The sequence below is a fragment of the Periplaneta americana genome, chromosome 17 (assembly GCF_040183065.1).
Source record: "Periplaneta americana isolate PAMFEO1 chromosome 17, P.americana_PAMFEO1_priV1, whole genome shotgun sequence".
NCBI lineage: Eukaryota > Metazoa > Arthropoda > Insecta > Blattodea > Blattidae > Periplaneta > Periplaneta americana.
The window spans coordinates 112400164-112425354 of NC_091133.1; the positions used below are offsets into that span (position 1 = coordinate 112400164).

General features: G+C 35.6%; 1 protein-coding gene across 32 annotated transcripts in view; it reads left to right on the plus strand.

Moving 5' to 3' along the window:
- The window catches only part of LOC138692929 (RNA binding protein fox-1 homolog 2-like), a 1380865-nt gene that overhangs the window by 859517 nt on the left and 496157 nt on the right, over nt 1-25191 (plus strand). Inside the window, exon 1 of one of the 32 annotated variants that reach the window (XM_069816289.1) lies at nt 9520-9972. The exons of the other annotated variants lie outside the window; for them this stretch is intronic. Coding sequence (XP_069672390.1) covers nt 9961-9972 — 12 coding nt within the window. The 5' untranslated portion in view covers nt 9520-9960. Of the gene's footprint in view, nt 1-9519; nt 9973-25191 lie in introns of those variants that run through there. 32 annotated transcript variants of the gene reach the window in all.

Below are 25191 nucleotides of genomic sequence, written 5' to 3' on the forward strand. Positions count from 1 at the left end.
AAGGCGATGTTAGCTTTCTGGCGGCGGTTTGAACATAATCTGCTATATTAACTAGTTATGTCTTCCAGTGGCGTAGCGTCAATGTAAGCTAAAAAGCTTAGCTTCCCCAGTTAATAATAATTTCATAATAAACCTGCAGTTTATGGAGAAAATTATTTATTATTTTTAATAGAATTTATATTTACGCGTTAAATATTGTGATGCGGCAGCTCAGGATGATTTGTGATGCAGCAGTAAACAAGAAGCCTGCACACACCAGCTTCCAAGCAGACCGGTTTCTTCTGTGTAATCCACCCCGCAGATTTTCCATCCCTTTTAAACTACCCTAGTCGCAAGGCTCGAAAAGAAGCTAGCTTTAACATTTAAAATAAGTAGTTTCCGAGTTATCCCTTTTCGTCAGTTGTGTTCAGTTGAAGTGTTAGTGTGCATTTGGCTGATATAATAAATAATGAGCGAAATAACAGTTCCTGACACTAATTTACTTGAATTTTTTTAGGACAATTGTATTATCAAGACCGATTTACGAACAAAAGTGTGATTTAAAAAACAAATGACAGACTCCCTTGCTGTCAATGAAGGACACAACCAAAATACAGACGCATACTTACGTAATGATACTAATATTGTGATTTCTCTAAGTATGACAGGGAGTGAGCTAATGTTATACGTATACGTGTCTATTTGTTAAGAGATATATGTAAACCGTGAAATCATATTTTATTACGTATCATGTGAGGTCATGCCTTATTGGTGTTACTTACGATGTTCCAACCAATCTTCGACTGCCGACTTGAAATTGACTACTATTTATTTTAAGACTGTATTTTTGTAATACGTTTTCTCATATTGCATGAAAGACAACTTGAGTTAGCTTCCCCTGCTCAAAATTTCATGCTACGCCACTGATGTCTTCAGATCCCATCCCCTGTATAATTTAATGATAAAGGCAGTAATCCATTTCTGACTGAGCGCAAATAATGGTCTCCTAAATCACTTTGTAGTAAATTAGCAAGTACTTCTCTGAGAGGAATGTAGACAGACGGGACTGTTCCCTCTGGCACTAACGAAGTCCTACCCTTTGGCCATCCTGTGAGTGCCTTGGAAGAGTTGCATTTGCAATGAGTACGTGCTGCGCGCTGAGAGTACGAGACGGATCACTCAGACTGCAAGAAACGCAAGTAAATAAATGACTTTGGGACACAGCGAGAATTCAACATGTCTTTTGTGTCCATGTTCCTAGTACAGTACAGTTAGGTTAATCTGTTCGGAAGAGTAGACTACTGTGTAAGGATGCGTCTGTTTTTATTCTCTGGACTATGTAGTGAAAGAGAACAATGTTGGTTCTCATGGGTCACGTGATAGATAAGTGCAGATTACAAATAAGGCTCTGAATCTGATCTAGGACTCTTAAATAGGTGTAGAGTAGACGCACTCATGATCCGAGGTTGCCTGACTTCAACTCCCGTTTAGGCTGATAACCTTGAATAACGTTAATATTCAAGGATCACAATTATGAAACGGACAGATTTTGGCGTCACTCTAACACAAATTCGTCTTTGGATGCTAATAATTTAATATCTATGATGTAATTATAGAAACATGTTAGATGCAAATGAAAGAATAAATACATCTTCATTACACAACTTTTGATATTTTCAATATGAATTTCTCTTGATACAGAATTATTTGTTATCATATTTTACAGAATATTGTTAGTTAATTTGAAGCTACTTTCACACCTTATTTCAATTTCTCTTTTTTTTTTTCTTTCTCTTTCCGGTTGCGAATACCAGCTATGACGGCTGGGGGGATCATCGTGCTAACCACACGATACCTCCATTCTGGTTGGATGATCATCTACCTCTGTTTCGGCATGTGGGCGTGAAGCCAGCAGCCGGCTGGTCGGTCTAAGCCCTTCACGGGCTGTAGCGCCACGGATTATTATTATTATTATTATTATTATTATTATTATTATTATTATTATTATTATTATTATTATTATTATTATTTCTATTTTGCTTCAGTTTTTAATAAGTGTAGGTTTCCTTTTCCTTGTTTATGTTTTATAAATTAATTTGTTAGTCGTGAACATTGTAATTGGGCTTTGCCTGTTATGTTCAACAACAAATTAATAAGTAAATAAATAAAAAAAACTGTTACTAATAATAAATAAAATAAATAAAAATAAAACTATTAACCTCTGAACGTTTAGTTTGTAAATACTGATCTGAACCTACTCCAAACCGTTTAGGGACGATGGCATTTATTTCATATTTTAATATTTTACCAAAATAAATTTCATATTTGAGCATTTTTGTTTTCATATTGTGTCGATCTCTATCGGTATGACAATTTTCATACGTCTTTTCTTCTTTATTTGGCAGAAGATTATGTTATTAACGTCTTCATTAATGAAGAGTACTAGGAAAATACCAATAATTATTCACCCATTATACGTGGTACATTTACTTTTACATCAAGTTTTGACAGCAATGGTGTGTCTATGTGAAACTCGGTACACGTAGGCACACACGTTTATTCGACAAACCGCCCCTAGCAACCGGCGAGTTGCACGTAACAACGCATCTCACCTCGCTTATACAATCCCCTAACTCAATGAAATATACACCACTAACACTGATTGTTAATTAGCAACCACGATTAGTAATTTATTGAGTTTCAACCGACGAACTTTACTGGACATACGAATACCGCATCCATAAACACTACCTTTGCGGTAACTCTATGACAAACAGTGAGCTCTTCTATCAAAATGTCAAAGAAATTAAAGGGTTGAAATCTGTTATTGCAAAAACAAGGTAAAGCTGTAGGATTCTTTGTGTAACGGAGATTAACACTGTTGAAGAAAAGGGAATTTCACCCATCTCAGTCATTGAGTCCAAATTTATTTTTGTGTGTTTGTAAGTATATTTTATTCTCGGATTTGATAATTGATAACATGTACATATAATTAATATAATTATTATTTTAATATAATTAAATGGGAGTATAAGAGTACAGTGCATCAGTTATTCATAGATTTCAAAAAGGCATATGACTCGGTTAAGAGAGAAGTTTTATATGATTTTCTTATTGAATTTGGTATTCCCAAGAAACTAGTTCGATTAATTAAAATGTGTCTGAGTGAAACATACAGCAGAGTCCGTATAGGTCAGTTTCTATCTGTTGCTTTTCCAATTCACTGCGGGCTAAAGCAGGGAGATGCACTATCACCTTTACTTTTTAACTTCGCTTTAGAATATGCCATTAGGAAAGTTCAGGATAACAGGCAGGGTTTGGAATTGAACGGGTTACATCAGCTGCTTGTCTATGCGGATGACGTGAATATGTTAGGAGAAAATCCACAAACGATTAGGGAAAACACGGGAATTTTACTAGAAGCAAGTAAAGCGATAGGTTTGGAAGTAAATCCCGAAAAGACAAAGTATATCATTATGACTCGTGGCGGATATATTGTACGAAATGGAAATATAAAAATTAGAAATTTATCTTTTGAAGAGGTGGAGAAGTTCAAATATCTTGGAGCAACAGTAACAAATATAAATGATACTCGGGAGGAAATTAAACACAGAATAAATATGGGAAATGCCTGTTATTATTCGGTTGAGAAGCTTTTATCATCCAGTCTGCTGTCAAAAAATCTGAAAGTTAGAATTTATAAAACAGTTATATTACCGGTTGTTCTTTATGGTTGTGAAACTTGGACTCTCACTTTGAGAGAGGAACATGGGTTAAGGGTGTTTGAGAATAAGGTGGTTAGGAAAATATTTGGGACTAAGAGGGATGAAGTTACAGGAGAATGGAGAAAGTTACACAACACAGAACTGCACGCATTGTATTCTTCACCTGACATAATTAGGAATATTGAATCCAGACGTTTGAGATGGGCAGGGCATGTAGCACGTATGGGCGAATCCAGAAATGCATTTATAGAGTGTTAGTTGGGAGGCCAGAGGGAAAAAGACCTTTAGGGAGAACGAGACGTAGATGGGAGGATAATATTAAAATGGATTTGAGGGAAGTGGATTATGATGATAGAGACTGGATCAATCTTGCTCAGGATAGGGACCAATGGCGGGCTTATGTGAGGGCGGCAATGAACCTCCGGGTTCCTTAAAAGCCAGTAAGTACAGTGCCCCTTGCACTGTACGTTCTGCCAATATTTGCTTCAAGCACGATGACCCAGACCCTCCGGCAAGGTCGATCTAGCGTCTAGGCGTGAGATACCATGTGCATCTCGAAACATCTGGTCCCTCGTCTCCTTTCTGCAGTTGCTGAGGTCTGGGACCTCCGCATCCGTCTTGAGTTCTCATAGAATGCTGCAGCCCTGTGTTGGCAAAAGATAACGGCGTTTGTAATAAATCACAGTCATTGCAAACTATTGACCATCCCCAGCTGGGACTCATAGCCAGAGCCGGGTATTCGAGATAATCACATAGTTTATGACATAGTGTTGCTTTTCACTAGTTTATCAATATGGATGAAAGGAAACCAGTTTTTATCTAAACTTTGAATGTAATTTGATAGCTATCATATTGAGATTTTTATAATTGATCAAGAATAACACCTAGTGCAAACACTCTTTGTATAATCTGTTAGGAAAATATTTTTGCGTTGACTTTTTAAACGTTGATAATATAATATGCCTACGTTTTGTGTTGTCATGACCTCTACCGTTGAAAAAAACTTTTGATGGAATCAATAGAAACAAATTATGGGATATTTTAATCAGAAATGATTTCTCCAAAATATTTAATAGATATTTTGATTTATACACGTAATATATACACAATAGCAAAAAAGGAATTTATTTATTTATTTTTATTGCTAGTAAGTTTGAAATGAATACAAATTAATAAATACAATGAAAGATATACTAGCCCATCCCTGAATGAGTAAGACTCGTGCTCAGGAGGGGATTCCAATACAGACAAAAATAAAATTAAAATTGAGAGTGAATACAGATTAAATAGTGTTTAATATGTGTAAACCCAAACTATAAGTCCAATACAATTTTTATTTATTTATTTATTTATTTATTTATTTTTTATTTATTTTTTTATAAATTTGGAGAGGATTCGTGGTTGAAATATTATTGGAATAAAATTTGTTTAATAATCTGGGACCTTGATTTATGCTATGATAAAAAGCTGCATTGGTTTTATATTTTGGTTCAGACAAACGCAGAGAATTCATATTTTTAGTTCTATATTTATGTATATGCCTTTCAAAGTTATTAAAATTTCAATGAAAATATTTTAATAAAATAAAATAATACATTTGTGTAATGTTGAAAGCTTTGAAATATTTAACCAACAATTCAGTTGAGTAATCTTTCTGCTTTTTTAAACAAATTTTTTATACTTTTTTCTGTAGTAAAATTAACGGATATAGGTTGGATTTATAAGTTCCACCCCAACCTATAAGACCATACATAAATATAGATTGAAATAATGCTAAATGAATTACACGTAAACAGTTAATTGACAAAATATTTCTTAGAATAACAAAGTAACATAACGTTTTACGTAATTTATTACAAATATAATGAATATGATTATTCAATTTTAAATGATTATCAATAATCATACCTAAGTATTTAACCTCATTAACTTCATTAATAACTGAACAATTGCAGTTTATAACGGAACAATCAGAATTATGCATTTTAATTTGTAGTATAGATGAAATTGGTTTATTACCTTTATTATTTAAAGAAAATGGGATAGCTATTATTTTATCTTTATTAATTACAAGTCAATTTAAATCGAACCATTTTTTATTAATTTTAAGCAGTAATTTACATTATAATAAGCATCACTCCAAGTTTTTCCACTAAAAAGTAAAACAATATCATCAGCATACGAATATAAATCACCTTCATATTCTTTAAGGTCTATCATTAAAAGATCATTAATATATGTTAAAAATAAAATCTGTCCAAGGACTGTTCCTTGCGGAACATCTATAATTATAGCCTAATTAATTATTATTAATTGTATCTCATACTGTAGGTGGGGAAAATTTGTATTCGTGTAGGAAATTTTATACTTTTAGCCTATATGGGGATACCATATCTACTTGACTGTCTGGAGAGCTGTTAATTTGAGGAAGATTTTTAGTGTTTATGTACAGAATTGTTATTTTTGGTCATTTTATAGGTAATTTTTAGAGTTTTTTTAGGTCATGAAAATCCGCGCCCTGCTAATGATGAAATGCCATATGAACTCAAATTAACATCTTCTGTTGAGTGTTTACAAGAATTTGGGAAACGTTAGCTTCAACATGTAAACAGAATGGAACTGTCCAGCATACATACACAAATTGTTTGGTGCATACCATGAGAGAAAAGATTCGTTGGAAGGAAGACCTATTACTTGAAAGAAAGATGTTGTTGATGATGATGATTATGATGATGATGATGATGATGATGATGATGATGATGATGATGATGAGAAGGGAAAGGAGGACAACGACGATGACGACGACGATGCTCTGCATGCTCCTTAAGGCCAAAATTGTATTGTTACAGTAAGGTTATCGGATTTTTTTTTTTTTTTTTTCACAATTTCCGGCGACAGATATTGACATTCGAAAGAACTACTTTTAACATTTCATTAAAATACGCTTTCTACTTGCACATTAAAAATATTCATCCTACTTCACTACTACTTAAACCACTGGTATTTTCAGAAGAGTTAATTTTTTTAGCCAGATCTTCTTCTGGATCCCCAATTTTGCAGCAATTTCCTGATAGGTCATGTTGAAGTCGGTTTAGATAGCAGTCATGGCTCGAATAGTTTCCAAACTCAAATTTTTTGGATGTGCACACATGTTCACGGAAGAAAATACTGTCTCCACTGAAGCATTACTTCCAGGAAGAGACAGAGATAGTTCTATCAACTTCTGGAGTTGCGCACAGGGAATGTTTTTCTCAAAGAAACGTTTAAAAAATCCACTCCATTTTGAGCAAAGACTAGCATTTTCTTTATTCCACATTACTATTATCTATGAAGTTACATATTTCTTTAAGCAAGAAATCGCACGATATAAATTATTTCATTCAGGTCAAGTCATCTACATATTTTGAAGAAAAGTAATGAACTGTCTCTTGAAATTTTTTCTCTTTCTGGAGGAGAATTCAGCAATAACTTATACAGTCCATAGATATCTTATCTTGTGAATGAATGCTCCAGACACAGATATTCAACAGCATTTTCATAACATCATAATTAACACTGAAAATACGGGGATATCTGGGTACGTACCAATTATTAAATTCAGGGACATTCTGGGAACGAATTTTGTTAGGCGACAAAAAGCAAAATTCGGGGATTGTACGCAGGAAATGGGGACGTCTGGCAATCCTATGTTACGGTATTTAAAATATATTTTTCTGTTATTTATTTATTTTCTTATTTATTTGTTTATTTATTTATTTATTTATTTATTTATTTACAAATATAGTCCACTACAGGTAATATATAGCCTATTATTATGAAATGAACAGAACGTTTTAAACATTCATATATTAACTTACTTACTTACGGCTTTTAGAGAACCCGGAGATTCAATACCGCCCTCACATAAGCCCGCCATCGATCCCTATCCTGAGCAAAATTAATCCAGTCTCTGCCATCAAACCCCACCTCTATCAAATCCATTTTAATATTATCCTCCCATCTACGTCTCGGCCTCCCCAAAGGTCTTTTTTCTCCGGCCTCCCAACTAACACTCTATATGCATTTCTGGATTCGCCCATACGTGCTACAAGCCCTGCCCATTTCAAACGTCTGGATTTAATGTTCCTAATTATGTCAGGTGAAGAACACAATGCGTGCAATTCTGCGTTATGTAACTTTCTCCATTCTCCTGTAAATTCATCCATCTTAACCCCAAATATTTTCATAACAACCTTATTCTCAAACACCTTTAACCTCTGTTCCTCTCTCAAAATGAGAGTCCAAGTTTCACAACCATACAGAACAACCGGTAATATTATTGTTTTATAAATCCTAACTTTCAGCTTTTTTGAGAGCAAACTGGATGACAAAAGTTTCTCAACCGAATAATAATAATAATAGGTATTTTTCATATTTATTCTGAGTTTAATTTCCTCCCGATTGTCTTTGCTGTAGTCGTGCCAGAGAATTAATCCCATTCCGAGACTTATTTTGGGGTTTCATAAGTTGTTTTTCAAGATGATGGGTTGTTAGCCCTTTGCCCAACTCCGAAGCTGAAGAACCACCCCTTATCGGCTGTCCGCGACTGCTTATTCAATTTATTCGCAGCTACTCTCCAAATCCTCTGGCTGAGTGGAAGAGAAGGCCTCACGGCCTAACTCTGCCGAAAAAATAAAGTATTATTATTATTGTTGTTGTTATTGTTATTATTATTATTATTATTATTATTATTATTATTATTATTATTATTATTATTATATCATTATATCTGGAGGCCATCTCTTCTATTCGCAACCTGAGGACGTGCCATGCCGTGATCATAGGGACTACAATACATGGATTCATATTTTAACAGGAAGAAAAATAAGAAAATGTGAAACTATCTTCTCTACAATCCGATATTTAGCAGGAATGATAGGTTTCATATATTATGAATAATAGGTTTTAATTAGTCCACACCTGTGGAATTGCGGTTAGTGCGTCTGGCCGCGAAACTAGGTGGCCCGGGTTCGATTCCCGGTCGGGGCAAGTTACCTGGTTGAAGTTTTTCCGGGGTTTTCCCTGAACCCAATATGAGCAAATACTGGGTAATTTTCGGTGTTGGACTCCGGACTCATTTCACCAGCATTATCACCTTCATCTCATTCATTTATTTTATTCCATTGATCTTACATGAGCAATGAAGCTTTAAGATGTGGAACAAGTCAAAATTTTACAATATTACAATTACAGTTTTTACAAATTTTTATAGTTTTACAATCTAGTAATTTTCTACAATTTTTTACAATTTTGTGCAATTTTTTACAATATTTTGGCGAGATGTAGTGAGATGAGGTGAGGTCCGAGGATTCGCCAAAATACTACCCGGCATTTGCCTTTTGGTTTGGGGAAAACCTCGGAAAAACCCAACCAGGTAATCAAATCAAAGGGGGGTAATCTAATCAAAAGGGTCGATGCCAAGGACTCGCCATAGACCATCCGTCTTCAGTCCCACGGCAGTGGAAAACCTCGGAAGAAACCAAAGATCAAAGTGGGATCCAACCCAAGCCCCAAACGCCAAATAACCTAAGATGTTGATGAAGCGTCGTAAAATAACCTACTAAAATAAAAAAAATAAATATTTTAATTATTTATACATTTTATTATACTTGGAATTACAAAATTTAAGTATTACAGCAAATTGCGAAAGCCGATGCTTGCAGTTGTAAATGCGGCCAACAGATGGCGTGGTGGTGGCTGATTGTACTGCAGCGCTTGGCGGCTCTGAGAAGCAACTGTGTATCGTGATGTTGGTAGTAGCAAGCAGCAGCAGCAGGGAGAAGGGAAAATTCATTGATCTGCATTCTGCTGGCTGGGTTGTTCGGTGGGAGGGCGGGTAAAGCGAGACTTCGGCAGGCAAGCAGACTGTAGCGACCAGGCAGGCAAGCGGTCGTTCGGCCATCAAGCGAGAGGAGGTAGTTTTTAGTACACAGTGGCTTGACCCCAAGCGAAGAAGTTTTGTGTGTGTTTGCAGGGAAATAAAGACGAAGATAGTTTTTATACGTGCTGGAAGCAGTGCTTGTTTTATATCGACGCATCCTTGCAAGAGTGAAGAGAGTTATTTTGGTTTTTTTAAGGGGAGGATCTAGGGCTAGGTTTTAGCTAGAAGCGGGCGAAGCGTGTGCCTTTGGTACAGCGGATTCTATGTGCTAGCCGTTAATTTCCAGCAGCCAAACTGTGGGGCTCAGGGGCCTTCTTTCTTCCGCCGCAACCCGGAATGTATTACCCAGTGAGTATTGTGTTGTTGTTTTCTATCATGTCCCGCCATCGTGCCATATTTCGCTTGTACGCATGAAACACTGTGTCCATGCTGTTCTGTAACTAACCTTAGAGAATACAGCCTTGCTGGATTCCTTTCTTCTTCCAAATTAGAAGCAAATGTAACGTTATGCGCAATTTTGGCAACACTGCAGTGGAGATATTTCCAAGACGCTTTAAGCAGAGACGAGAGCGGAGTATTTATTAACACGTTCTCAAAATAATTTTCATACACAATGCTGCTGTTACTAGCCGGTTATAGTGGCCTGAGGGCGTCCTATGCTTTCGTGAGTTTTAGCGCGGAATGTGAAAGTATTTATTCCCCGCAGAAACTACGATAAAATTCGAGACGTTTGCTTTTGTTTTAACTTTGATATACATGTTGACTACCGAGCTCTCAAGGACAATATTCGACAGTGTTTTATTTTATTATAACACAGTACTGGTCGGTGTTTCATGTTGTAGTAGCAGGGAGTGTAACATAAGCGAGTGTGATTTTGTACTTTTTTGGTGCAGTTGTAGTTTTTGTTTTGGCATCGAGTCGCCCCTTTTCCCTGCACCCCACCCCTCGTTCTGCCTCTGCGGCACTCTGAACGTGCTGTTATTGTTACATTCTCTCCCCTCTTTCATTTAGACGTATTCGTTCAATACTTCTGCCTTTATAATCGAATGTACATCTGCCCCTGTGACTTACAATCAAATCCCTATCGTTGGCTGGGAAAGTACTGTACATTCATTTGCAGAATTTGTACGTCAGAAATAAACTCGACTATATCTTATCACTAAGTGTCACATTTACCAACTCTCCCTTGTTGTACTAACTACACGGTTAACCAGTTCTTGGAGTATTTACTCTGCAGTCCGCTCCTTTATTCGCTTGTAGTACATGCGTTACTAACCTCGAGGATTATGTATTTTATTCCGTGGAAGTAGATGAGTAGCGAGATTCCTGGAAAACTTGAGACGTACGTACTGCGTACAGTGCTAATTTAAAATGTTGCTCAAGTTGGCTGACCACGCTACCCGTCACGCGTAACACCGAGTGAATGTACCAGGTGATCAGTGTGCAGTAGGCCGAGAAAGACTCACCTTGTGAGAAATGGACTCTTCTGACTTGTCGCGTGTAGGGTTATCAAGATTCGCTTTATGTACGATGGTTCGCAACGTTAAAATGAATAAAAAGAGGTATTGTGGGCCTCACTGTTTCGGTTCAGTGGTACTCGCCGCTGCATTGCGTGTGGGTCTCACCTACAAAGTCGTCGTCGTTGTCGCACTGTACGTGTGTGTGTTATAAGATGACGGGGGGCGCCGTTTGCTGCATTCTGCTGCATCATCACGCTATGCGGTATATTGGAATGCCATACATAGGTGTGTGATTGCGAGCGAACGTGCTTCGCTTCTCAAATCACAAAATTTGATTCCATATGGACGTGATTTTTGGCGTTGGTGCGTCGTTGTCTCTTCTGATGAGTCGTTCCGACTTATCAAGTGCGATGGAATTTTTGTGTCTAGTTCGGAGGGGGTAATTGCCGTTAGCGGTTGCGTAAGTTCGATCCTTTGTTAGTAAGAATAGAGAAAGGTCGTGTGTTAACAGAATATTTGTCGAAGATCTGTGCAGAAAGGCGTCTGTATACCTTCGCAGTCACTTTTATTTTCATTCACATCCATAGAAGGGCGCGACAAAATCAGGGAATTTTAGAACGTTTACTGTATTTCTAATTGATCAACTGTGTTGAACGATAAAATTATAGAAGTTTACTGCAGTTTTAAAGGTGTTAGACTCCTATTTACTTGCGTTAATGTGATATTTTGGAGTAAATAATGAAATGTTGACAAAGGTGTGACTGAAAATGTCTCTTCCTTTTATGATAGCTTTACATTTTTTTATCTGAAGGAAGATGTTTCCCTTGAAACCCTTTCTCAGGTTCTTTATACATCGGGACTAGCTACTCCTAAATTTTACGAAAACTTTCATTCTGCAAAATTAAATGGGAGTTATTTTGAATGCAACAGACGTGCCGTGTTATAAGGAAATTGTGAACTGGAATGAATGGTTGGACGAGGAATAGGGGGGAGAGAGAAAAACTCATCCGGCCTTAATTAAGGATGACCACGAGGATCCGGAAATTAATAGCAAACAAATATAATTAATTAAATATGAATATTGTTATAAAAATAAAGTGTAATAATTAAGCACCATTGATTATCAATTATAAAATAAAATCTTAGAAGATGACTATAAAATTATACTTATTCTTATTAGTTTTGTTGAATTCAATTTCTAATTTTAACAGAAAATAAAATAAAATAATTTATATAATACTTCAGATTATACTGAATTGCACTATAAAATTATTCAGTATAAATGAAATTCTTAACTTAAAGATTTAATCCTATGGAAAGTATTGAATATTTGATCTCTGAACGCATCACACACTGGACTAACGTCTGATTTGTGTTGCATTTGTGTTCACGATAAAACTGAGAGATGGTGTAACTTTATTAATATACGTATATCTGGAAAAATAAATAAACGAGTTTTCGTAAGGTTGAGGATCAGTGACAGGCCAGGTTTGGTTTGTTCAGGTTTTGGTATGCCATCCATTTACGTTTTTAGGTAGATAGGCACTTAAATAGATTTACTCTGGACCGAAAAAATGAGTGCATTACCGCGAAGTGCAACATAATTGGTGACACCTGGGTTACATGGTGATTTCGTGTGAAAATGTCTGAGAGAAAATCGCCGGTCAAGTATTTGAGAAACGAAGGTGTATATGAGTTGGGTTGGGTGGATTAATACCTTTCACAGTGATGTGATAAAATTTTGTGTATAGAGTGGTGTAGAACAATTTTGAGATTATTTTTCAATGATTTTCAACGATATGAAAATAGTATTGTATTTATTAACACACTTTCAGTAATGAATTTATCGTAATTCTCCATAAAAGCTACACTAAAGAAGCTGTTGTTTTTTTTCTTCACTGGCTTTTATGAAATGTATACACTGAAAAACACGTGGTTTTTCTTAACAGCTAAACACGCTTTCAACCAGGGGTGTCAAAATGCCTGCAGTGCGTGCTCTCAAAATCCCGCACATCTCCTTAAGAGCGATGATTGTACTTTATCTTGCTGAAAAGTGAACCTTGTTGGATTTGTGTCGCTTGTAGTATAAGCACGCAGTGCAGGCGCTTTGACATTCCTGCTTTCAAACATGAAATTAAGACACCGGTACTGTAATTTCACCTATCGTGAGTGATGTTTAAGTTGAAGACTTTCATATTCATTGAACATCTATGCTAGCTCCTGCCGAAAAACTCTATCGTTCTAAGTTTTCGAAATTAAAGTTAGTGTTGGTACTTGTATAAAAATATGAGATTTCTTTTGATTATGAAATATAAAATCATTTGGTTGTATATCAGAAATACTTTTTCTTCAGAGTCTTTTATCCACAAAAAGTTTCATAGTAAGTTTTTGTACAAATACTTCTGTTTCCGTTGCGTATAGTAATTCAGTAATTGTCACTCTCAAGTGGGAGTTAATTTACATAATTAATTATAATTTCGGTATCTTTTGTTCTAGGAGTTTTATATTAATACTTATTCGGAAAGAAAACAGTCTTGTTTAATACATGAAATTGCCCAAATATTTATAAATGTGGATATACGTTACTGTAGGTACGTTAACAGAAAGTCACAATTTGTCACAGAATTGTGTGCACTCAAAATTTGGGTTTCTGGCGTCTTGTCAGCCCATTTGAGTTGTGTGGATATAAAGGGAAGAATTGTGAGGGTGTCGTGTATGGTTCCTGGGGTAGCTCAGTCGGTAGAGCATTCGTGCGGTAAGCGAAGGGTTCCGGGATCGATAAAATTTTTCCTTGAAATTATTTAAAAAAGAAGCGAGTTTTCTATTTAGAATTCTAAGTTAATTCGATAGTTGACGTAATAAGGTTTTCTTATCAGAATAATAATTATAGAACGAAGTTAACGGCTTCTCAGAAACATACAATCACCGCCATTATTAATAATTGCAACAAAAATGGTTGAAGTTTCTTTTGGACTAAAAAGTTAAGCACAATTAAACTGAACGATGCATCGTTTTATTCTGTAAAGCCTTTTATTTTGAGCTCTACTTCAGAAACATTTGATCTTCAGTGTTTTGTTTACTTAGTGTTGTATTTCTTGGACTGTTGTATTGCAAGTTTCAATAAAAATCTGACTTGTTAAAGTTCCAAGTGCTTTGAAAATATTAGATTTGCAGGGATGAAGGAGATAGTGTGGAGAAAGCGGAGTATCGAGCAAGTTCTGAGGAAGACCAAGGCTCGGAAGGGGCTGTAGCGCCTTTCTTGTTGTTGATGAAAGTGTTTTAAAATTATATTAACACATATGAAGGGTTCACGGAAAGAACAAGCTAAGTCACCTTTTGTTTATTTTGTTTTGGTTCCATCTGTAAATTCATAAAGTGAACTATCATCGTAGCAAATCAGAGTGTCAAAAAGCCTTGTAACATGGTAACTTAAAATAAATGAAACTTAAACTAATGATCTCTTACCAGTGTATTGAAGTTAAGATTGGTTTCTTCCGAGGTTTTCCCCAGCCGTGGGACTGATGTTGGGTGGTCAATGGCGAGTCCTCGGCCTCACTTCATTTCATCTCCTTTGGTCTGATTACCTGGTTGGCGAGTTGGTATAGCGCTGGCCTTCTATGCCCAAAGTTGCAGGTTCGATCCCGGGCCAGGTCGATAGCATTTAAGTGTGCTTAAATGCGACAGGCTCATGTCAGTAGATTTACTGGCATGTAAAAGAACTGCGGTACAAAATTCCGGCACATCCGGCGACGCTGATATAACATCTGCAGTTGCGAGCGTCATTAAATAAAATATAACATTTAACATTACCTGGTTTGGTGGTTTTTTCCGAGGTTTTCCCCAACCATAGAGCAAATGCCAGGTAATCTTTTTGCGAATGCTCGAGCCTCACCTCATCTGACTACATCTCGCCAAAATATTGTAAAAATTGTAGAAAATTGCAAAATTATAAAATATTGTAAAAATCGTAATTGTAATCTTGTAAAATTTTGACTTGTTCCACATCTTAAAGCTTCATTGCTAATGTAAGATCTGTGGAATATAATAAATGAAATGAAATCCCTTATAAAAATTCAAGAAAAGTGACAGCATGCTCTTTCCGCGGACCCTTCATAAGCTTCGAAACCACAAAACATATTTTTAAAACTTCTCTTAATTTATTCTTAGGTTAATTATATTAATGCAAATCGACGGCCTAGTTCAAAACGGACATAACTCAAAATTTTAAAGTTTTAAGAAACTTGAATTTGAAAGCTTCATGTTACACCCTAATTTGAAACTTGTAGTATATAGGAAATATTAACAGAATTTGGAGTAATTTCAAAGATTCTTCGATTTTTCACAGCAACATGGAACTTTAGAATGCAGGTTTCTCAAAACTTTAAATTTTGAGTTTTCTTTTTAAACTGGGCAGTCAAAATAACAAACGTATTGCGATAAATAATAATTCGTCTTCAAGTATAAGCAAGTGATAATCTAATAGCATTTAGATGGTGAACTTTAGTACCAAGCTCGTGCGTGTACCCGTCGTTCTTCGCACAAGTTGCACATTCCGTTCCCTGACCCCATCTGATGCTCGCTATCTTCATGCGAGCTTCAGATAGGCTATAATAAGAGAAGAAATACAGATTGATTCTCAACTCGGCCCGTGATTTTACAGCCTCCGTAATTCAACCTTGAGCGAGGCTATTCGGATAGGGAATGTCTCTCGATAAGAAAGCCCGGCTGTTCCCCTCCTGTGCCCCTACCCCCCTTCTCGTGTATATGGATCGTACTTGCTGTACTGTTGCTTCATCTTGTACGGTACATTGCTTCAACGCGCGACTAGAAGATGTCCCGATAATAATTTTGAATTCTCGTGATGTGCTGTGATATTATTTTGATGTTTGTGTTTTGCTTTGCCAACGTATTATCGATTGTAAAGGTCATAGATTTCTAGTTGATGTTCTTAATAAACACGGTTCCAGTTGGTTTCTCTATGAAAGTTTGAAATATTGCAACAGTTTTGGAAAATTGAACTCTGAAACTATTGGTATACTGCTTTATTTTTATAATTTGTAATAAAAGAGGACAAAAATTACATACGGGAGACATTTTAAAGACTGCAGGAGATTTCTAGTTGATGTTCTTAATAAACACGGTTCCAGTTGGCTTCACTATGAAAGTTTGAAATATTGCAACAGTTTTGGAGAATTGAACTCTGAAACTATTGGTATACTACTTTATTTTTATAATTTGTAATAAAAGAGGACAAAAATTACATACGGGAGACATTTTAAAGACTGCAGGAAATTTCTAGTTGGTGTTCTTATTAAACACGGTTCCAGTTGGCTTCTCTATGAAAGTTTGAAATATTGCAACAGTTTTGGAGAATTGAACTCTAAAACTATTGGTATACTGCGTTATGTTTTATAATTTGTAATAGAAGAGGACAAAAATTACATTCGGGAGACATTTTAAAGACTGCAGTAGATTTGTTACACATCTTAAAGTTTTTATGTCTTCTTTTTTTTTTTTTTTGGTGGGGCATGAGTGCATGTATATTTCCAGAGTTTTTAGGTCATGGGATTTCGAACCCTACATACAACAAATGCACCAAAATAAGTGCATTTATTTTTGTGGTAAAATACGAAGGACATGAAGCCAAAAAAAAATAAAGAGTTATTGTGAAATAAATTATAAAAGTTGACCACAGAATTCGTGTGAGTGAAAATATGACTTCATTTCAAGTTGTTTTATGTAAATAATGTTGTCTTAGAAAGAATGGTAGGAAGGCATATTAACCCTTAAATTCACAATCTATCCTATAGGATGCAACAGATTAATAGGCTATATGCTATAATTTTAATAGAATAACAGAAAAAAATTTGTAGGAAAATTAAATTTAACCAAAATTTCACAATACTAGAGAGAGAGAGAGAGAGAGAGAGAGAGAGAGAGGGGGGGGGGGGAGAGAGAGAGAGAGAGAGAGAGAGAGAGAGAGAGAGAGAGAGAACTCGTCCGGCCTTAATTAAGGATGACCACGAGGATGCGGAAATTAATAGCAAATAAATACAATTAATTAAATATGAATATTGTTATAAAAATAAAATTAATAATTAAGCACCATTGATTATCAATTATAGCTAAAATAAAATCTTAGAAGATGACTGTAAAATTATAAATAAAAGATTTTATTTAAAATTAGCATATCCTTAATTAAGGCCTTCTGAATGGTATAAATGAAATTGTATAATCTGCAGGGAATCTTTAAGAATTTGCGAGATGATTTTTTGAATTTCAAAAGATGATATTGATAATTGTTTTAAAAATTATATGTACATTTTGGTAAAGAACTCCGAGCACCAAAAACTAAACCTGTCACTGACCAATTGAAGAGAGGGATGTTATACTTGGCACTAAGGTAGGGAATACAAGGTTCATAAATGGCCCACTTTTCATGATCAACCTGATGAGCTTGGCTTTGATCTCTCTCCATGCGTATAGTTGTACAACAGATAAATTATTCACATTGCGATAGTTGTTTTCTTTACAGTCCGACATGGTTTAATAAACTAATGTGAGAAATGAAGTTTTGCTAATTTAAGGGTTGACGAAAGTGTTGCTTCGTTGATTACTCTTCATTGTGCTTTCTTACGTTTCTCCGAAATCAAATTGTACTTTATTTTTAAATTTATTGTTGTTCCATATTCTCTCCGCAAATCATATTGTATTTTATTTTTAATTTAACCTCTGCTTTGTATTCAGCCGTAGATGTCGGCCAGATGTCCCAAATTGTTGAATTTGTGTGTGTAATCCGTGCCTTGTTATGATAATATGAATCTTAAGCAATAAAGTGATCTGGAATACAACAGACTTACTGTGTTGTCATTATTATTGTAAGTTAGATCACAGCGTACTATTACCGAATTGGAAATTAATAAAGTTATGTACTAGGCGGTTCAATAAGTAATGCATATCATTTATTTGTTTTATTACAAATCCAAATATACCACATTATTCCCCAATTAATTACAAATACCCATTTTTCCACGTAGTCTCCATTCAAATCTATGGCCATACATCTCCTAGATGTTAGAGCCTGTATGTTATCTCAGTACCATTCAGCTAATCTTCCTCTCAGCCACGTCTCCTTTGATCTGCTCATAGTTATCATATCGCTTCCCATGGATCGCATCCTTCAGGGAACCAACAAATGAAAGTTATGGTGCGAGATCCGGACTGTAGGCCGAGCGAGGAAGGACAGTCCATTCAAGTGTTCTGATTTCTTGACGAGTGCACACGCTTGTGTGTGGCCTCATTGTCATGGAAAAGGAGAATTTTGTTGACATCTTTATGGGGACGAACACGCCTAAATCGTCTCTACAGCTTCTTCAGTCTTGATGTAAACCTATCGGTGCGTTCAACTATCTCCAGTGAGCAGCATGTGGTCGTCCCGAGCGTGAAAGATCTGAGTCTCGCTTTACCTCGATTTGTCGCTGTTATTCTGCTAATCCAACGACTGACAGTTCTATCCACTGCTTGATCCCCTTAGACATGTTGTAAGCGCCTGTTTGCAATGGTTTTTGTGTTCCGCAAAGAGAAATTCAATCACAGTTCTCTGTTTTGTACGTGTTTCACGTGCAGTCGCCATTTTAAAACTAAACTACATCACGGCCATCTAACGGAAAGTGGAGAAACTATATGACGAAATGCAGGAAGCTTTAAATATGTGTATAAAATTTCGTTATTTTCCAATGAAAGGCAACCGAGAAAAAAAATATATGTTCATTACTTATTGAACCGTTCACGTAGTTTTGTTAATAAAATTATATAATAGTTTTACGAATGACATTGTAAGGACTACACAAATAATTTGAGGTAGAGTGTTAATGTATATTTACTTTCATGTGAGTATTTTCCACGTTTTCATTTCATTTCATTGAAGATTTAGAGTTATAGAATATTTTGTCGAGTACTTTTCACTGTCCATGTATTGTGGGTCCCTATTACCACGGCATGGCGCGTCCTCAGGTTGCGGATCGAGGAGACGGCCTCCAGATATGGAGGGTAGCTGTGAATATATTGAATAAGCAGTCGTGGACAGCCGATAAGGGGTGGTCCTCCAGCTTGGGGGTTGGGCGAAGGGCTAACAACACATCACCGTAAAAAAACAGCTTGTTACTGATTCTCTGGCACGACCGCAGCTAGTTGGGAGGCCGAAGGGGGGGGAAAAAGGCCTTTGGGGAGGCCGAGACGTAGAAGGGAAGATAATATTAAAATGGATTTGTGGGAAGTGGGATATGATGATAGAGAATGGATTGATCTTGCTCAGGATAGGGACCTATGGCGGGCTTATGTGAGGGCGGCAATGAACTTTCGGGTTCCTTAAAAGCCAGTAAGTAAGTACTTTTCACTGTACTAACTACTAAGACTTACTGAATGGTTCTTCTAGGAATCGGATATTCATGTCAGATTAATATTGCAACGCTGTATAGATCAGCAAATATTTTCTCTGTCTCAGGTAGAATCGTCATTGTCACTGGGTACTTAGTTATGGTCTGACGAACATTGACCCCGAAATCTAGTCGCTAATTCTTTGACAATGAACGTAAATAAAAGGAAGATTACAGTACCCTCCTCGCAGGTAACAAAATCTGTGGCGCGGTTTACACAACGATTTTTTCACTTGAAATACAATGTGTATAGCAAAGGCTCTTTGAATTCCAAACCAGGCGTTTATACCTTACATATTCTGAGAGACAACTCTGTAGTGCTCGGGAAAAGTGCCACAAGTCAAAAATGTTAATTTTATAGGAGGAGGAAAAAAAACTGTCTTCACACTGGTGTATGTGGATTTGATTTTCTTCTGTATGAATTATTGCAATGGGAGAAATACTTATGTCTCTTTTTCAAAACGAGCAGGTGTTCCGTAAGTTGTCAATAAATTATTAAAAAAGTTTGTGGAAACTGACTTATGCCACTTTTCCCAAGCACTACAGAACTAATGATATGTACTCACATTGATGTTAGTGGAAGAATATTGAGGAATTTTTAAATATTTCCAACTCTATAATATCACGTCACCACATGTTTAATGGAATTACGAAAGTATGGATGCAAAAATAACCTGGATAACTACTTTGGAACGAAGTGGAACAGTTTTAATATTAATTAATTAAGTGTTCTGCCCAAGGGGAGGTCCTTCACTGCAAACTCAGCTCTCTCCAATCCTTCCTATATTCTGCCTTCATCTTAGTCTGAGCATATGATCCATATATTAATGTCGTTTATCATCAGATATCTTCTTCCCCGAATTCTTCTCCCTTTCACCATTCCTAGTTTTAATATATCAGAATGTTATATCATTCAATTTGTGGTACAATGCGAATGATTCTTAAGGAGACACTACGGTGAGATGATGCTGAAAAAAATAAAGAAAATCCACTTTTTTTGTTTTTTTTTTTTTTTATGATCGTAATTATACTCCAGACTGTTTTAAATGACCTAGCCATACAATGAAATGTTGTCAAACATACGGTGCGTGAGTTAGTTGATATATATATATATATATATATATATATATATATATATTTATTGTTGTTTTAATGCTGTTTTCTAGGCCCATTCACAATGGAAATTAAACATAACCGAAACAGAAGTTTGCGCCCATGCTACCAAATGGGATCATTCACAATGATTCACATAAGCAATGACATAAACATTACCGTAAGACGTTAACATGAAAGTTTGCAAACTCCATACTTTCATGCTTATGCTTACGTGATTTGCAAACAACACAATCGTGGAGCGCTGAAGTATACGACAGAATATGAGGAAATGGCGTCGTTGTTATGTTTCCATGGTTACCAAGTATGTTTGCTGTTATGTTTATGTTCCCATCGTGAATGATCTTGATTTTACCGTAACGTTTATATTATTAAGTTAACGCTTACGTTATGTTTAATTTTCTTTGTGAATGAGCCTTTATTGGTCTGAAACTTCTCACAGAGGTCTATTAAATGTTAAGTAAAATTTAATTAGCATTTGTATGAAGTATTAATTTTTAAGTTCCTTCGGGACATACTCATAGTGCACTTAGATTAAAATATGCTGTAATGGTAAATTCATGAAATTAAAAAAAAAATTGTGACTCTTTATTTAGACTGAGCGCAATAAGCTAATTAATTTTTATTCCCATGACTATTTTCAAGCTTTTGAGCGAATATGAACTAAACATTTTGAAAACTTTGATGCAAGGAGCTTTTTAATGACGTCAATATAAATTATATTTAAAATATAAAATTTCCAAACTATTTGCCCTAATGGCACCAAATTTTGTACAGATGATGATATTGTAGGCCTGCTTACGTAGTTTAAATTTCACAAATTTTGGATGGAAATTGTGAAAATTTTAAAACTTGTGTAAGTCTCCTCATCAGTAACAAAAATAACCAAAAGTGGTGTAGTGCCTGGAATTGCAGAGTACACACCAGTGTCCTGCGATGTTTCAATATGAGAGCGGCAACCAAGACATTACGAACTTTAACTTATTTCATATGAAAAATTAATGGCAAGGTATGAGCTAAAATTCTTAAGCTGTTACAACAAGAAAGGGATGGGGAAGCTGAAGGACAGCGAGTAGATTCAGGGTCATTTTTCCGAATTCAGTATTATGAATGTTAATTTTTTTAAATTTACTTTCTCCCGAAATGCAAAAATTCGAAACCAAATTTCCGAATACAGATTTCCAAATGTAATTATTCCGAAATGAAATTTTCGAATAGTTGGTTAGTCATTGGGATTTTTTTTCACCTGAGGAGGATATACCGTTGTCCATTGGAATTAACATGGCGCAACAATACGTAACAAGTTCCGAACGATTAATGTACGGTACGGTAAGTGAAGTTTTCCACAATCGCTTTCAAGTGGTTGTTGGTAAACACCATCCCAATTTGTACACAATTTTGTCAGAATTCCAGGAGGAGGAAAGAGGTCGATACCATGATCACTGCTGGAAATGGAACACGGGCTCGGAAGAGTTTTAGCTAATAAAATATTTATATAAAAATGGCAAGTTTTTACTTTAATGGAGTTTATTTATTTATTACATCATTCCGTATTCACGTCATGGCGGATTAAATGTAATCCAGTTCTTAATCCGCCATCACCTACTATACAATGATTACAAATTAATAATGTGTATGGCTAGGGTTACCATGAGAAGAAATTCTATAGAAGGACATGGAATCTAAAATAAGAGGACATTGCTGAAAAAAGGAGGACTTTTAAGAAATTGGTATGATCAAAATTAAAGATAAAAACAATGGCTCACCTTAGTCAGTTTTCTCACTAGTTGCTGGATCAGTATTACATCTGTACCCTACTTATCGGTGGAGTCCACTTTGTGCACAAGATTCTGAAAGGACCAACTTATATCTTGTAACAAATAACTATGGAACTGTTCTCAGGACATGTCCTTGAAATTATATTTCACCATGATGATACCTCTGACTGTCTGCGTTAGCATGCGATTTCGTTCTTTTGTCCATTGAGCAGATATTAGGGAAAATACTCTCTCAGCACTTCCATTGTGACTTGGGATGAATAAATAGAATTGACATATTTTTTAGAGTTCTGAGACAGTTTCATTGCTCGCAGAACTATTGAAATTGAAGAATTTGCACCATTGTTTATCTAAACTTAAATATTTGTCCAAATTAACTTGATTGGCATATCTTTGTACATTGAAGAATAAAATTGATAAAATAGCTTAGGATCATAAATAGTGACATTTTTAGAATGTAAGAATTCAATGCATGTCAATAGGTCATCATTTTGTGTTTTTTATGTGCTCCAGCTTGAAAGCAGTTAAATTCTTTCCTAGGTTTTCACCATTTGTTTAGATATTATATGCACAATATCGCACATTATTCAATATTCATATTAATTCTAGTTGAAATGCGAAATGCCGGACATTTCGAATTTTTTTAAAATGCTGCCGGACAGGATAAAATGATTAAAAAAGAGGACATGTCCTTTTTTTCGGACGGATGGTAACCCTATATATGTCAGCATATGACTATATAACAAGTATCTGTTTAACTTTTTTTAGATTAAAATATAGTACTATTACTTCTTCATTTATAAATCTCATACCATTTATTTTGTAACTGATTTATATAATTTCTCATAAACACACAAAAACGTGAACCCTTAAGGCCCATTCACAATGAAAATTAAACATAAACGTAACATAAACACAAAAGTTTGCGCCCAGGGTACCAAATGGGATCATTCACAATGATTCACATAAGCATTGACATAAACATTACCGTAAGACGTTAACATGAAAGTTTGCAAACTCCAAACGTTCATGCTTATGCTTACGTGATTTGCAAACAGAACACAATCGTGGAGCGCTGAAGTATAGACAGAATATGAGGAAATGGCGTCGTTGTTATGTTTCCATGGTTACCAAGTATGTTTGCGGTTATGTTTATGTTCCCATTGTGAATGATGGTATGACTTCTTGATTTTACCGTAACGTGTTTATATTCTTAAGTTAACGCTTACTGTACGTTATGTATAATTTTCATTGTGAATGAGCCTTTATATTTGAAACCATTAACTTTAACTTTTTCTAATGAAGTGTGTGTGCGTGCGTACGCACCTACATGATGTATACAGTATATAGGCCAGTATACGTACACATACACGCGCTGGGCATACAAGATTCTTGAAACAAATGTGTTGTTTTCGTCATCCAAGATGGCGACCTTGGCATGTGATCATAATCCCCACTCCAGCTGTACTAATGCACTACTTACCACCTATTTGTTCTCATCTCGCATTGCTTTGCTGCTAGCCAGTGATACGGTTTGGACGGTGCCGTTACTAAGTGACAAGGTCATCCATATTCATGCCAGTATCCGGTCGACAGTGTTAATATCCGTTATGCACCTAAATAAATTGTAAATTACAGATGAAGCTGTCTGCAGTGAGACTAGTTAAGGGCAGAAATGTCGCGAATGTGTTTCAGACAAGACTAAATTACTCTCAAAACCAACATCGCAGAATGACAACAGGAAAGACACTTTGAGTTGAGATTCATTAAACACTTTTGTTAAGGAATAAATCGATGGATGTTGTAGGGGAGACTGTTGAACCTTTAAACACTTTTCACATTTTATTTATTTATTTATTTATTTTTTTTTAGATTTCGGGAAATAAAATTTTTTAAATGAAATAATCCTTGAAATAATTATTGAAGAGTCTTTTACAATTTTCTGTATGTATTTCCCTATTTTACAGATCTATTAAGGATGGAAAAAATAAAATGAAGGGATATGTAATGTGTTCAAAGTTACAACAGGTTCGTGTACCTTGGAACATACCCTCTTGTAAGTTGGAACACATGGAATATAGGTGGGAATATAGCTGTAAAAACTGACATTCATATTCAAAATGTATTTGCAATCATAAACCAGAGCAGGCTTCTTCGATTGAGATTTTATTTGCTGGAGGAGCAATAACCGCTGTTATGTTCAAGGCATCCGGATCAACTAGGGGCCTCTTAACTCCTGACTTACTTCGTGACATGATCTTAAAATAAAAGAAAAACAAAAACCGATAGTATCATGGAACATATTCCATGGTACAAGATATTTTGTGTTCAGAGGTACAAGAGGGTGCACGTTTAAACAAATATGGGTGCCAAAACTAGAGATTCGAATAAATCATGGAAATTAAAATATGTTATTACTCCCCAGATGATAGGGAAGACACCGTACTTGATAGATAGTAACAAATACTGGTTTTGTGTTAGAAAACATATATCAATGAACGAAATGTTTACTTTTGGTACTAAGAAAAATTCTTTTGTCCACAGAACTCACATTTTACAATTAATCAAACTGAAACTACGACCAGAGCTACGTAGCGCTTTTCTCTACATTCTACTTCAGTTTGAGTCCTCTAGGCAGCAGCAAAAATTAAAAAACAAAAATTGTCCAACGGTACACAATGCTAAAGATACAACAGTCTCCATTACACAAACCTACAACTGTTCAAGTCTTCCTTAAAAACTCCACATCGTGTTTTAATTCATTTTGGAAGTGAAATATAA